Source organism: Dendroctonus ponderosae, unplaced genomic scaffold, assembly GCF_020466585.1.
Source record: "Dendroctonus ponderosae isolate FM_Combo_2020 unplaced genomic scaffold, Dpon_F_20191213v2 Dpon_F_20191213_260, whole genome shotgun sequence".
Classification (NCBI taxonomy): Eukaryota; Metazoa; Arthropoda; class Insecta; order Coleoptera; family Curculionidae; genus Dendroctonus; species Dendroctonus ponderosae.
This window is the reverse complement of record NW_026018469.1, coordinates 1-14,658: the sequence shown is the minus strand read 5'-3', so window position 1 is coordinate 14,658 and position 14,658 is coordinate 1. Positions and strand designations below refer to the sequence as shown.

Here is a 14,658-nt window from a genome sequence, read left to right as displayed (position 1 = left end):
AGCCCATTCTTGCATCACGATATTCTAATTAATCAGTAATTGAATGGTGTCCTCGTAAAATTGCATTAATTAATAGAAATTTCCTCACCCATGGAAACATTATTAACATATTCGTTTGAGCCTCAAGGTAGCCATTGGAATTATTCCCATTTCAATGAACAGTAAACGAATATCTATTCCGAATATCTCTTTAATGGCTTTGTTTACCATATGTTATCAATAATTTGGTAAATCTGTTGAATACATTTTGCTTGCTTCGTTTGGGCGACGTTAATTCCATTACTCAATTTTAAATATTTTCTTCACGGCGCAATAGTATTGGTTTATTCGGTAAATTTAGGCCAAAATATGCAAGTACTTTCATATAACATTCAGCTGTTTGGACGTAAGTCCAAGTCACCGGTTTGGCTCGTCTATTGCCTTTCAAATTCTATAATTTGCGCCATCGTATACAAATGCAGAAGGGCATATGGTATGCATAGGGGGTTGAGTAAAAATTATAATGACATTTATTAAAATGAAAATAATATGAACAATGTTGAGTACTAAGTTAATACGCGATCTGCCAGGATCTTAAAATATCTTCCAGTTTTCTGTCTTTTAATCTAGATAATCTGATGCAATAAGTAAAGTATAAATTTTGTAAAAAAGGATTGAATTTTACCTTAATTTTACTTTGAGGAAACTTGGATTTTTCGATAAATTGAATAGAATACGATTTGTTTCTTTAAAGGAAATTTTTTGCACAACAGTTTTGAAATCCTTAAAGGAAAATGCTTCAAGTAGATGTTTTTTAGTTCACTTTCACACACTTACTTTTATTTGCTATTTTCGATCAATTCCATTGAAAACTATTTGTTTATTTAAAGCCATTTTTTTGTCTTTCTGCCATTTTTTGCTGTGAATAGAGTGAACTAATCAATCATACAATTTTATTGAACTCCAATCAAACTCTGCCCCTTTTCCATTCTTTAAATGAAAGGGAGGGAAGAAATCTTCCAATTCTGCCCAATTTTATTGAAGTTTGAAGTTAGTCCTGAAGAAAGGACTTCAGTATCTAAAAGTTTTCGTTTAAAGTTATTGTCATTCGAACTTTATTGCCTAAAATATTTAGATTTTAAATTATTCAATATTGTTCTTTGTTCCCCACAAGCGCATAGGTAATATACCACAAAACTTTCCTCATAACATTTGATTGAAATATATTGCAATGCATGCACAAAATACGCTCGAAACATGGTTTCGAAATGGGAAATAGTTTGTATACATTTAAATGCCGGTTCATATGAATTTAAATGCATATTTTTTTTAACTTGCTGTGTATTTATATGTTAATTCATTGAATTTTCGTGTTCATTATATAAATAAGTTGGTTGAACATGGACCTCCCGTACACATCCGAAAAAGAACCGTGAATATTCAATTCACATAGCGAGATATTTTTAAAACCTATTTGCCACACACATGGCATTATTTTACGTATTAATATTCAACATTTATTTCAGTGTATTATCTACCTCTGGTTATTTGAGCCACTTTGAATGGCAGGAGAATTGATTAGACTTACGTGTTTATCGATTGATTATGACGATTGCCAGTAACGTTTCTACAGGGTTTATACTAATCATTTAATTTTCATTTGATTCAGATCCCTGTCTATACATTTTACGATTCGCTTCAAAGTTGGAATTCGGAGCCAAAACTCAACAAGTTACGAATACTGCATTGCGATTGGTTCAACGGATGAAAAGAGATAGCATACATTCTGGAAGGAGACCGTCAGGATTGTGTGGAGCAGGTAAAATATGAAATAAAAAAGTGGCGACAAAAAAAAATAACTAAATGTATAGGGATTATCTGGTGTAGAACAAGCGACGTGTCTACTAAATCGTCACGACTGCATTTCTACATGAACGTTTAATGCATTGTATTCTCTTGCAAATTCGCTGCAAATGATGGTCCTTCGAGCCGGACATTGAAAGTAAAACTAAACAGTTTTGATGCACGATTTTGTTTATAATTATAATATTTTTTGCTTGCTTTTGTTGTTATTGGTTATAGGTTTAAGTACATAAATATTAGTTATTGGTACCTCTTTGCAAACTGCAATGTTTAGGTCTAAATTACGTCTTCAAACACAACATTAGGATTATTATGAATAATCTAAATGTTTAATAAAATAACAGCAAGGTGAAATTTAGCTGTGGGTGAGTCGCGTTTACACCACGTTATGATAATTGGATTTATTAATAGAACACTTTACTGGCACCCTGAGAAATAAATAATTCTTCAAGATCATTTCCGTTTTCTTTCAGCTTTGCTAATAGCCGCTCGCCTCCACGAATTTAACCGTTCGATACCAGATATAGTTAAAGTTGTAAAGATTCACGAATCTACAATGAGAAAAAGGTAAATACGATGTAATTTCTTATAAAATTTCCCAATTCAACTTGAGTTTCGTTTCAATGAAAATCTGGAAAAATCGTTTGAAGAACGATATATATTGCTTGAATTTACCGGTGCTGTTGTATTATATTCGTTAAATTATTAATTATCGGCCACTCGTCAACTTTAGTTTCAGTCTTTCACATTCGGGAATGATTCGAAATGTTGGCAAATATTAGCCAATAAAAAAGAGTCAGTATAATGTTCTTTGGACATGCAATAAAACCAAAGAAACGTTATCCTTTAGTAAAAATTTATATGATAATCAATGTTAAATTTAATGGTTTTGAGCAGGCAAAAAAATTGAAAGATGAACTAAATATAGTTTTTTAAATTTGTACAAGTTAAAACAAGTCAAGGCAAAAACATTAATAGGAGCTCAAATAAAAGAGCCATATCGAGATTAAAAAAACAGCCAAAAAATATAATAGAAAGGCATAAAGAAGAAATAACAGGGCATATTTGTTATATACCCTGAAGAATAAGTAGAACCCAAAATAATGAAGGAAACGCTTAGATGAAATCTTTTAAGTGTTTTATTAATAGTCCTAATAGAGCATTGCAATTGGTCATTAAACGTTTTTATGTCAAATTTTTTAAAGCATAGTTGTCGAGGCTTCATTTCAATGTAAAAAACATTATAATTGTTGATAATAAATTATTCATTAAGTCATTTAAAGCTGATACTGATTTCAGACTGACCGAGTTTGGTGATACACCAAGTAGCTCGTTGACTTTAGAAGAATTCATGACGGTCGATCTTGAAGAAGAGCAAGATCCGCCATCATTCAAAGCTGCAAGGAAAAAAGACAAGGAACGTCTGATGAAGGTAATTGAAAGCTGAAATATTTCCAAAAGTGTCTTCATACATTTTTTTTTGGTTGATAAACCGATGGTAAACTTAAAATGCTAATTTGATTGCAGGTAATGGAAGAAGAAAGCGACCAATTCAACGATCTGCAAAAAACAATCGAAGTGCAATTGGAGCAAATTAAAACCAAGTCCAATAAATTGCCTGGTAGGAATTCAAATTTTAAATAGACATTTTTGTTGCATTGCTGCACACGTAAGTCTATGTTTTAATACACATATTTTGAAGTTTTTAGGAATGAAAAGAATCTAGAACAATCTGACGCCGAAAAGTTTATACACGAATCAACGATGAGCGTGATTCAGGAGATTATAGAGGAAAACGAAGATGCTCCAAACTGTAGTTTTCCTGTAGAACTTGGTAAGACATTGCTTTACAACTGTTACACTTATGGCCCTATTTAAATGCAAATTCTTGATCAAACTTTAAGCGCGAGAATTTCAGATTGAGACCGTTAAGTAGGTACTAAGTTCAACGGCATGTTTGTTAGTAGTTTGTCAAAAGTAACTTTAGTTAGTTACCTAAGCAAGGAAATTTAAAAAATGCGAAACTTTAGTTATTTTATCTATTATTTAACTTCTGTATTTAATGTTGGCAGTTTGAGTACTTTTCCTTTCCAGGGGTTTCTCAAGTTCTATTGTTATTTTTTATTGTAAAACCACATATTACAAAACACCAGACTTTATATCTTGATATCAGATTTTTCATGTTTGAAAGCGAACTGGCAATTCATTTTTCAAATTCTTCTACTTTATACCTGCTTTTTTCACATTAGCAGGTATATGGATGGAAACCTTAAGATGTACTCAATTGTGATGCATTTATAGGTCCCAATATCGAGAGTATAGGACTTCCAAATTCATTAGAAGATACTTGTAATGCACTGCCACGACGAGAAAATGAAATTGAGCTGAATTTAGACTTTGATGATATTGATGATGAAGAACTGGACACGTATATTTTAACTGAAGCAGAGTCCGAAACCAAACACACACTGTGGACTGAAATTAATGCGGATTATTTACAGAAACAAAAAGGTAGGCGATGCTTCCCACTGCTGAAATGTCTTCATATTTTTTATCCAAAGAGTTAATTTAATTTTGCAGACAAGGAGGAGCAATTGAAAAAAGAGACCGAAGAAGGAAAACCCGAGAAGAAACCGCGGAAACGACCAACAAAAAGAACTCGAATAGGACCGGCAAATTCTGCAGGGGAAGCTATTGAAAGGATTATTCACGAGAAGAAAATTTCATCGAAAATTAACTATGATGTTCTTAAGAACTTGAACATATCTCCGTCAGATGACACTCCAACTCCAAATGAAGAGTCCGCGACTGGTTTAGACTCTGCTAAAAGGTTAGTCATCTCTAAACTATGCCTGCATATTAATGCCATTTACACGACCTATGATAGAAAAGTACAGTGGTTTACATTTTCTTTCAGGCTTAAGTACTCATCAGACATTATTCACGAACAAACACCCAAAAGAGCACCCAGAGGAAAACAGCTTAAAGACGTGGGTCTTCCATTCATCGAAAGCAGTACGTCACCACCAGCTGAAAAAGATGTTAAGAGGGACTTAAAATCGAAACATAAAGAATCAGATGCTCAAGGTAAGCCAAGTTTTACAAAAAAAAAATGTTTAGAAATTCATTCCATAAACTACTTATTACCCGGTTAGGCCGGTACTCTTTTGTTTAAAGTTACACCGTATTTTTCGTGCATTTATTACTGGTAATTATATTCTTTTTATTATCAGTTGTGGAAGAAGAGGATACAACTGATTTCTATGACGATCAAGAGGAAAAACCTGATGAATCCGCAAATCAATTGGGAGTTTTACATATGTTAAAACAATATCATGAAGAAGAAAATGATGGAGACGATTACCAATATGATGATTATGGGTACGAAGGCGACTATTAATAATAATTAATTGACAATAAAGGGAAATTGCTTAGAATAACTATGGTAAGTAACTTTCGTAAAATACTTTTAGCGAGTATATGATAATTTGCGAATATGGAGAAAGGAAGAGAACGAAAACTTTTTGTATTTTGTAATTAGTTGTTTACTTGAATTGAGGAGACAACATTGAATTTAAAAGAAATTATTATTTTGGTCGTAAAAAATAATGTTGTATTCAAATTGCTTTTGGCCGCTTTAACATCAGCTGTTTGATTACTTCACTTCATAAAATGTTAAATTATTTTAATTTGTTGCAAGGTTTTCTACTTACAGGTTCTTCATTTATACCAATATTATCGTAATTTTTACCTACTTAATGTTAAAAGAGTTGATTAATAATAGATAATCGGTCTAATAATGTTCTGGTCTTAATATATTAGATATTTGCACTTGGTTAGAGAGAATAATTGATCCAACCGCAATACTTTTGCAACTGGAATATATAGATTTATCACTTTTTACAAATTCGTAATCATAAATATAACGGTTGTCTGCAGTTTAAAAAATGCTTTTAAGACTTAATGAGTACAAACATATTTAATTAATGATATTGTAATATTAAATTATTCATTAAACATTGAAAATACATGATTGTACTTCCAGATTTCCAAAGGAATTTAGTAAATTCAGTTTTATTCTGTAAGTCCATCAGTATTTTGTGTACTGAAATGTCTGGCTGTAATGTAAATAAACTTTTATTATGCATATTTAACTTAGAGGTATGGACATATAGTTTTTGTTACAAAATATTCTTTTGCCACTTATTTAAGAATCTTGTTTTAAAATAGTAAAGGCTGTAAATTTGTTACTGTTCTAAACACCCGTTTAAGTTATGTATATTGTACCTATTAATCTGTTAATATATGACTGCTATGCGAATACTCTGTTTTATGTTTTTGTATGCAGCCCACCTAGTTTCCAGGAAATTATAATATGCAAATTATCTATTTTTCTAAACAGATTAGGTGGACGAAAGGAGAAGGAGGAACACAATGTATTTTTAAAACAGTATTTTTAATTTCGGTTAAAAGTGAAATGCGTGTTTAATAACAAGTTTCAATCAGATTCAATCACAAACCATGTGTAGGATTGAAATGTGTGTTAAAATCAATAAAAGTGGCGTTGATGAGCTCCAAACTATTGTTGGAACAAAGCCGAAATAATCTCCTGGCTTTCATTAGTACATTCACAACACATTCCTTGAAAAAAAAACGACCAGTATATTTATGCCATTCTCGTTTGCATAAAATGCCCATTTTTGGGATGAAAAATCGCATATTTGAATGGCGGCTTCGTGTTTTACGTGCGGCAAAGGGAAGAAGATATTTATACATTTTATCACACTGTCAAGATCATCAGTGAAAATGAACATGAAAAATTGAAGCCAATCAAGATTTTCAAAGTAGGAGCAAGTGGAATCAGAGCCTTTGTTACTTCATTACGTTTTGAGTCTGCAATGTTATCTAACTTGGAGATAAAGGCCATACATTACGTAAGTAAGATTAATGTTTTTTTTTTAAATTTTAGTCTACAGGTTGATTTAATAACTTTAAGCAACTTTTTTATTTCGTTTTGGTTCTTAAGTAATCCCGATATTCCCAAACAGCCTTTTCCTGCTGATACGTTTCCACTGATCCCGGTCTCATCAGTCTGAGTTTCGTGATAGCTGATTCTGGAGACATGTCGAAGAAATGGACCAGATAAATTGCTGCCATTACTCCTGTTCTACCGCGACCTGCTCTACAGTGAATTGCAATTGCCTAAATAAAAAAACTATTGTTGATTTGTACTCAATTTTTTTTAATCTCAAACCCAAGTTTTTATATAGGCTGCTTGCTACATGGAAAATTAGTGGCAGTTTGCTTTAAAAATTGTTGTAAAAATTATTCTGTCGCGAAAATACGCTTTATGTATATGCTATGTTTAAATTTAATCAAAAAAAAAGAATAGCAAAAGATGGTTCATGTATTTTTGTAAATGCAAATAAATAATTTCGCTCTAGATGAATGTTTGTTAGTGATTGGTGATAAAACGTAAAATCTTCAATTTTGAAAAAAAAACGACGCAAGTAACAGACGACCAATCAGATATCGAATCTAAGAACGCATTTAATGCGGAACTATAAGTAGTAGGTCAAACGGATAATCAATGGTCGATTTTTTTGATCAGTGAAGATTCAAGGATTCAAAACTGAAAGTGAATAAAACACTGTTGATAATGAAGTTACTCCAAGACAATGAGCTGCTGATGAGACATGCCGAACCTTCTAGAACTAACTTTCTGTGTTAAAAGAAATTTTATACTAAGTTTGATGGTTTGTTTTTAAAAACTTGTTGTAACTAAAGTTTTTTGAATTATATGTAAATGTAAATAAATGAAATTTAACTTGTCTTAGGTTTAAAGAGAAAATTAGGAATATCATCTCTTCATATGCTGGAAAAGTTAATTTTTTTTGTGAGGATTTTCAGGAATTTCGTTTAGAACACTCACTTAAATCGCATTAACTGTTGATTTTTGTGATCTATGTAAATGTTAGTGTAAATATGAATGTCTTCAATCAACTGCATCTTTTTCAAAAAAATTCATAACTACCGATATCGAGGGCGCAGTAACTTAAATTTTTCAAGTTCTATCGAGAACGTCTGAAGGTAAAAACTCTAACGATTTAATTTAAATGGCATCATCTGCTGATTTTTGAGCTCTTTGTAAATGCCGGATAATAAAAAAAACAGTCTGGCCAATAATAATTCATAACTAACGATATAGAGCGAGTAGCAACTTGAAGTGTGCAAAATCTATAAAAAACACTTGAATCTGAACACCCTTAGAATTTCATTAGGTCGTATCAGCTGTCGCTTTTTGCGCTCTTTGTAAATGTCAGTGCAATTATTAATGTCTGCACGCAACTGCATTTTCTCTAATAACATTTCATAATTTTCATTAAAATCACGAGATCTACGGATTTTTTGGTTCTTTGTAAATGTTGAACTAAAGAAAAACAGGACTTTTGGTAAAATGTATTAAAAAAAAATGATTGAAGGTCTATCTGAAGACCCTGAAAATCCATGAATGAATAGTAGAATCTGTAATGCAGCGAGTCGAAGAAAATTCACAAACTATTACGTTATTGCTAAACACCTGAATATTTGTCACCAAATGTGAGAGTTTTGTGGATTTTTTCTTGCATCCGTAATATATTTTTAAAGCAATCTTTGAAGAGACTTTTGAAAGCGTGTGGTTTTTTGTCAGTGACACCTTTATAATGTTGGAAAAAATGCCCGATTAATTGGGAAGTTGCGTAGTCCTTTGGTATTCCCCAAAAGCTAGGAGAGTAACAGACAATGAAAAAATTTCGAACTTCAATCTGTTAATTAATTTTAATTAAACTGGTGTGATTTTCGGTGTTTTAGGCCGAACCAAACGACGACTTGAAACCCCAAAAAACTCACCTAGTTTTACCCAGCAAGATTGCAAATAATCATTTCTAGACTAGTCTCTCTAAACCAATCTATCATTAATTTTCCATGGAACCCGTAAATAGTTGTTCATTCAGAAACACCCTGTATAGCAACAGATATTACCTGCTTGTGTTCTTTTTCAATTTCGCACAATTCGATAAATTGTTTTACGTCTTCAAGTGTTGGTGCTTCAAACTCTTCTATTGGAATAAAACTCCATTGCAATTCTGGAAAATTTGTGACCGGTGGCTGATATTCCGGCGATAGCGTTATTAAACGAGAAATCCCTTAAAATTTACCCATAGACCATCATTTTCCATTTACGGCAATTTTATAGTTACCTTGATTTTTGAAAAACACTAAATTTTCTATTGTATGTGGACAGGAGCTGCCCGCTAATAACCCGGGAACAATCCATGAAAAGTTCCATGGTTCCGTCTGGTCATCTGCGCCATGGAAAGTCATTGTGCGGTTCACTGGAATAACACTTTTATTTCTTTCTGTTTATTGTTTGATTGCTCATATGTTAGGAAAGAAGGAGAAAAGATGCTCAAACTTTTGCGAAACACACAATTATTATGCATCTTAGCGACAATTTTGCATGTGTAGTTATGAATTGTTGATACCTAAAACACGATTTAGCGTGTAAAGTAAAACTAAAAATTCCGAGGGACTCAAACGACACAATCACCTTTGCAAGGAATAGCTTTGTTTCGTATTTACTTCACTATATGACTTCTAACACTTAATGCAGATGAACCTTATATAAAATATACTTTTTCCGTCGTCATCGACAGAATAAGACATTATCCGAACAATGAAATGCTTTGCATATATCTGATAAGACCGTTGGAAGCTTATTAAAATTGTGGCCTTTTCCAGAATTATTATTAAAAAGGCTCGGATTTTTTTCCATCCAAGATTAAATAGTGGAAGTGACGAGACCTGAGAAAATTTATGAACCAACTATGACTTTGGATAATAACTGAAAAGTTAATTTTATTCTAGACACGGTTCGTTTAAAACTAATCAGAAGTGATTTAGATAAGAGAGGAGAAGGCCGAGGAACGTGCAAATTTTAAATTATCACACTCTGTCACAGTCTAAATTAATTTATTATCTTGTTTCAGATGTGTCTGAAAGGGTTTTCACGCAGATTTCCAATCAATATTGGGTTGTTGCGATTAGCTATTTGCAACGACATTAATCTGATGTTACTTATAAGCGATATGTAGATTAGGAAATATGGAGATACTCCTATTCACAGTCAGTTAGTGAAAAACAAAAGGGCAAAGAACACCAATGTGTGTCATAAATCCTTGCATATTTTAATAAAAATTGTGTCCATTTAAGTGATGGGTTAATCTTGCTGAATATTGTTTTTTATTTTTGTGTTGTCGTTTCTTCAATCATCATTTTTAACAGAAATCAAAGACGAAAACAATTTGAGTATAAAAGCTATTTGAAGAAAATGTACGAATACGAAGACAATAATAATAATAATAATATTATAAGTTGGATAATTGAAGAAAATATATGAAAACATTAAAATGTGTACAGACATACCTGCTTTAACTCCGATTTTCTTTACAAGGAATACCCTATAAAATACAGCCAACATTTTGTAGTGTTTAAAATGATGGAAACATTTAACTTAAACTTTATGTTTGTCATTGTTTCACCGTTATGACATGTTTCACGTATAACCTGCTAAGTACAACACAAACATTGTAAATAATAAATAAAACATTAAATATGCAGGGGGATTCAGTTTAAAGGAGAACACTTAAAGGGTCCAAGTAGAATTTTGATTTTTTATGCCCTTGTTTCAAAGGTCTGCAGAATTTTTAAGCCAATATTGGCTTGGAACTTTCGGTCTATGAACCAGTACATTTTACTAAAAACAAGTACCATCTATTTTTTCTGATTGAAAATATGGTGTTTCCAAGTACTTCTATCCAGATGGATGCTAGAAAAATCGTTAACCTTTGTTTTAAAGCTAACTCGTATTTTTGATTAAATATAGTTCATAAAGCAAAAATGTATTATTTTTCCTGCAATGTTTTTTTTGGACTGAACCTGGTGTATTTGAATTTGAACAAATAAGTGTACCAACAATAACAAGTGTAAGCAGAAACAGGGGAATCTGTGTCTTTGGACTGTCCAACTTAGGAAAACAACTCTTTGAAAGTAGAGTAGAAGTTAATATGTATTATTTCCAAAGTATTTATGTTTATACAAACGCGCACACAAAAAGCTCAATTTTATCCAACTGATTTTTGCGTAGTCGAGATGTTGCATTGATTGCACACCGATTTAATTCATTAAATATTAAAAAACATTATTAGTTTTGTTGGAAATTTTACAATCACAAAACCACGCTTGCCCATCATGCAACTCCCGTACTCTGATTTTCCGTAACTATGCCAAGTTTTGCCAGTTTTCCACCGACGCGGTATCTGAAAACCTGATTTTCCAGACCAGCTGAATGCAAAGAAATTCTAACGGTTTTCGCGAATTTGTGTATTGAGTTTTAACTTTCTAACCGATTAAATCATAGTTGGTAACAGTTGAATGTTAAATTAAAATACAGCGTCGAAAATGGTGTGGTTTCAATGGGAGTTTATGTAAGTTTTTACTTGTAATTATAGTACAATTTTGTTTGTTATTACGTGAACAATTTCAAACGTTAGTTAAGGGAAATATTTATTGGAAATATGATGCAGACAAGGGTTATAATAAGAACCCGAGCATTTTAGAGTGAAGGAAAAATAATAAACTTTTTTTACATTTTGCGCTCGGTGCGCGGTAAAACTAACTACAATATTTATAAAACTGAGCAATTTTTACTGAGCCAAAACTTGCTTAAAAAAACTTGCAAATTTTTTAAAAAGACTGTTTATGTTTCGTTATTTGTGTAAAATTTATATGATAATTTATATTTCATAAAACATTGACAAATTATTTAGGAGGCCTTGCAGAACTGATCCCAAAAGTTACCTAATTTCAAATAAATTATTATATTCATGCCTTGAGACTTTTATAACTTTAATTTAAAAAACCATGGCTATTTATTGGTGCTGATTATTTAGAAACTTTTAAAAATATTTATTAGATCTTTACTTTTTACAGTAAGTAAGGATTTTTTAAACTGCATATTTAATAAATGACAATTTAATGTACTAAAACAATGCAAGAAGTTTTATTATGGATAAGCATGCAAACGTGTTTTAAGCACAAGTCATGGGAATTTTGATTAGTGATAAGATATAAATAATGTAAAAATACAAGCTTAAATTTGGCATGTAAACTGTTATATTTAGAAGTGTAAAAAAGTATTAACTAATGAATTCTCAGCCTGATTTTGAAACTCATTTCCTTTCTTGAAATATTTATAGAGAAGTGAAAATTGCTGAAAACTGTAGAAAAAAATGTGCTGAACAAAGTTGTGGTTTGAATTATCAGGTAATATACAAAGAATTCTATAAAAAATATGTATTTTTTAAATATCTCATTTTTGTTATCAATATTTCAAAATAATAATTTTTGTTCAATTGGCTTCTTATCAGCTAACTTAATTCTGAATGGCTTCAATAAAGAATTCACGGAGCGCATTTTCTCCCTAGACTTACGAATTAAAAAACTATTTACTCTATTCTTTATTAAACAATTCGTTTTAGAAATTGTCTTAGGAGTGTATATAAATCACACGTACAGTTGGTCCGAACAGATTGCCGTAAAACCGCAGACTTTAAATGCAGTTGTAGCGTACGATGTATGTGAGGAAGAGTTATAGTTTCCTTGCATTGGACAGTTCTTGGGCGATATCCGCATGGTCAAGTAGATGTTAAGAACATTGAGACTTTGCAACTTGACCAATAGTTTCGGGTGCTTTTTCCAATTCGATTCTAATTGCACATTAGCTTCAAGTGATTTATGATTTATTTTAAGAATCCAGCTCCGAGTTACCCATCGACAATAATAAGTGTTTGCTTTCAATTAGTCTGTTTGATAAGCTGCAGCTCCATTGCCAGGATTGGAGCTAAAGTTTCTTCAAGTTTCCATTGGATACTTTTAGCTTCTATAAGGCCGATTCATTGTAATTAGTGAACTTTAAATTAAAGCCAGCGACAAATGAACGTATAATTAACTTGAGTCATGAAGCGCACCAGGCAATTGTATAAAGAAAATGTCTTCCAGTTCATCGAACAATGACAGAATTCAATATTTTATTTTGTGGTATTTATGACTAACTGTATCAGTTTTTCTGATAGTTTTGTCATATTTGCAGTGTGTAGGATTGTGCATTGGGTTTTGGGGATTTTTTTATTAATTAATTTTAATGAGATTTGTTTAGTGGTTTGCGTTTGCGGCTTGTTTTTTTTACGGCGAGTTTGCTATCAGAAAAACTGTAGTAATTAGACTATATTAATAGACATTGTTTCGCTTAGAATTCACTTTTCTAGTTAACCTCTTAGAAAAATTCGCTCAAAAGAACAAAGAAGCGAGCGAACGACGGAAGCGAAGTGGAACTGTTCTACGTAGTTAATTTTAGGTAGATTTTCAGTGGCAAAAAATGTTCACTTATTAACCCAGTAAATATTTCAATATTCCGCAATATTGAGGCTCCAACGTCGTCCTCATTGGCCTGAATACTTCGGAGAGATGCTCTACTATCTGAGATATTCAGTGTATCTGTATTGTTTAGGTGCGGTGTATACTAAGTGAAACTTTAGTTGAAAACGCCCTTGAAACAGTTCGAGACAAACAAACTGAATTGATGAATTACCAGCTAATAATGAACGCATGTTGATTTTCAAAGGTTTTGGCAACCTCACGGTAATTTGTATTTTTGCGGCAGAAAATGTAATAATTTCATATTGAACTTTATTCTATCGAAGTTGGATGATTGATAGTGATTGTTTCATCTAAAGACAATAGTTTAGGGTTGATTTGGCTTTCGGAAAACTTGTAAAAGACTAGCTGCTTTTGTTCTTTGGACAAATGATTTTATTTCTTCTCGTCGACTAGAATTTTTTAAATGATACCCCAAATTGCTTTTCTTTTGAAATTATTTAAAAAATTGGTTTCCAATGAAGGCAGTCAATGTTTCAATTCATGCGATAAAAAGGTTATTTCCTGGAATATTCAGTCCTTTCAACATATTTTAAAAGTATCTCTGTATCAGAAATACCGAAATAAATGCGACTATATTGACCGATGAATTCGCTCAAAAAGACCCGGGGTGTTTTGTTCATTGAATTACGCTCAGTAATTATCCGATTTCTGAAACCTTCCACATTTGCCACTCAAAGTCAATTGGGGGAATATTGGATTCTTGCATCCCAGTTGGATTTGATCATTTCAGCAATTCTTGGAAATGAAGAAGTTTCACATGTAATTTTCGGCACAAAATGTTGTTACTTTCATTTTGAAAAGATAAAATATTCTTACAGTTTTCCTGGAAATAAGCATCTAATAAATTTTGATGTGCTTATTAAATACCCTTCAACTACTGAGTTTTGGAAAATAACAAAGTTATTGAAACTACTGAAAACAGACCCATACCTTACTTAGTTTTAATTATATTGGTTCTTTATTTCAAATTTTCTGTATTCTGTATGCTGTTTATTAGACGGGTCCCATTCGGTGCAGGTAATTAAATTTCCGAATAACAGAACTAACAGTTTTACTGCTTTTATTAGTTTTTATAAACAAACAATTTTCAATTTCCTTTAGTTTGCTATTAATTTTTATAAGTGGTTTTATAATTATTTTATAACAACAAAATTGGTTTTACTTTCAGGTATAAAAGTTTGTTTTTTATAATACTGGTAATCCGAATGTGGAGTTGAAAACTTTGGCTGCTGTTCGGCTAGTAATGTTTAAGAGTTGATAATCATGCCCCAATCAGGA

The 14,658-nt window shown here is 31.8% G+C and overlaps 2 protein-coding genes across 4 annotated transcripts; one reads left to right on the top strand and one right to left on the bottom strand.

The window, feature by feature from the left end:
- The first annotated feature begins 1,522 nt into the window (after positions 1-1,522).
- LOC125503710 (transcription factor IIIB 90 kDa subunit-like) lies at positions 1,523-6,163 on the top strand. 2 transcript variants are annotated; one of them, XM_048664444.1, is made up of 9 exons: positions 1,523-1,798; positions 2,316-2,409; positions 3,142-3,274; positions 3,370-3,463; positions 3,545-3,676; positions 4,144-4,353; positions 4,423-4,672; positions 4,760-4,929; positions 5,076-6,163. In XM_048664444.1, exons 1-9 carry the CDS (start codon positions 1,744-1,746, stop codon positions 5,240-5,242), a joined length of 1,305 nt encoding a protein of 434 aa, XP_048520401.1. In that variant the 5' UTR covers positions 1,523-1,743; the 3' UTR covers positions 5,243-6,163. The 2 variants fall into 2 exon arrangements, with proteins under 2 accessions (XP_048520401.1, XP_048520402.1); XM_048664445.1 differs by lacking the exon at positions 2,316-2,409 and having other exon boundaries at positions 1,735-1,798.
- Positions 6,164-6,279: 116 nt separating this feature from the next.
- Positions 6,280-10,775, bottom strand: LOC125503711 (dual specificity protein phosphatase 23-like). Of its 2 annotated transcripts, none has more exons than XM_048664446.1 (4): positions 10,309-10,775; positions 9,084-9,218; positions 8,866-9,029; positions 6,280-7,044 (listed from the first exon to the last, which is right to left on the bottom strand). In XM_048664446.1, the coding sequence occupies exons 1-4, from the start codon at positions 10,361-10,363 to the stop codon at positions 6,847-6,849; spliced, it is 552 nt and encodes a 183-aa protein (XP_048520403.1). In that variant the 5' UTR covers positions 10,364-10,775; the 3' UTR covers positions 6,280-6,846. The 2 variants fall into 2 exon arrangements, with proteins under 2 accessions (XP_048520403.1, XP_048520404.1); XM_048664447.1 differs by lacking the exon at positions 10,309-10,775 and adding an exon at positions 9,434-10,233 and having other exon boundaries at positions 9,084-9,368.
- Positions 10,776-14,658: the final 3,883 nt, after the last annotated feature.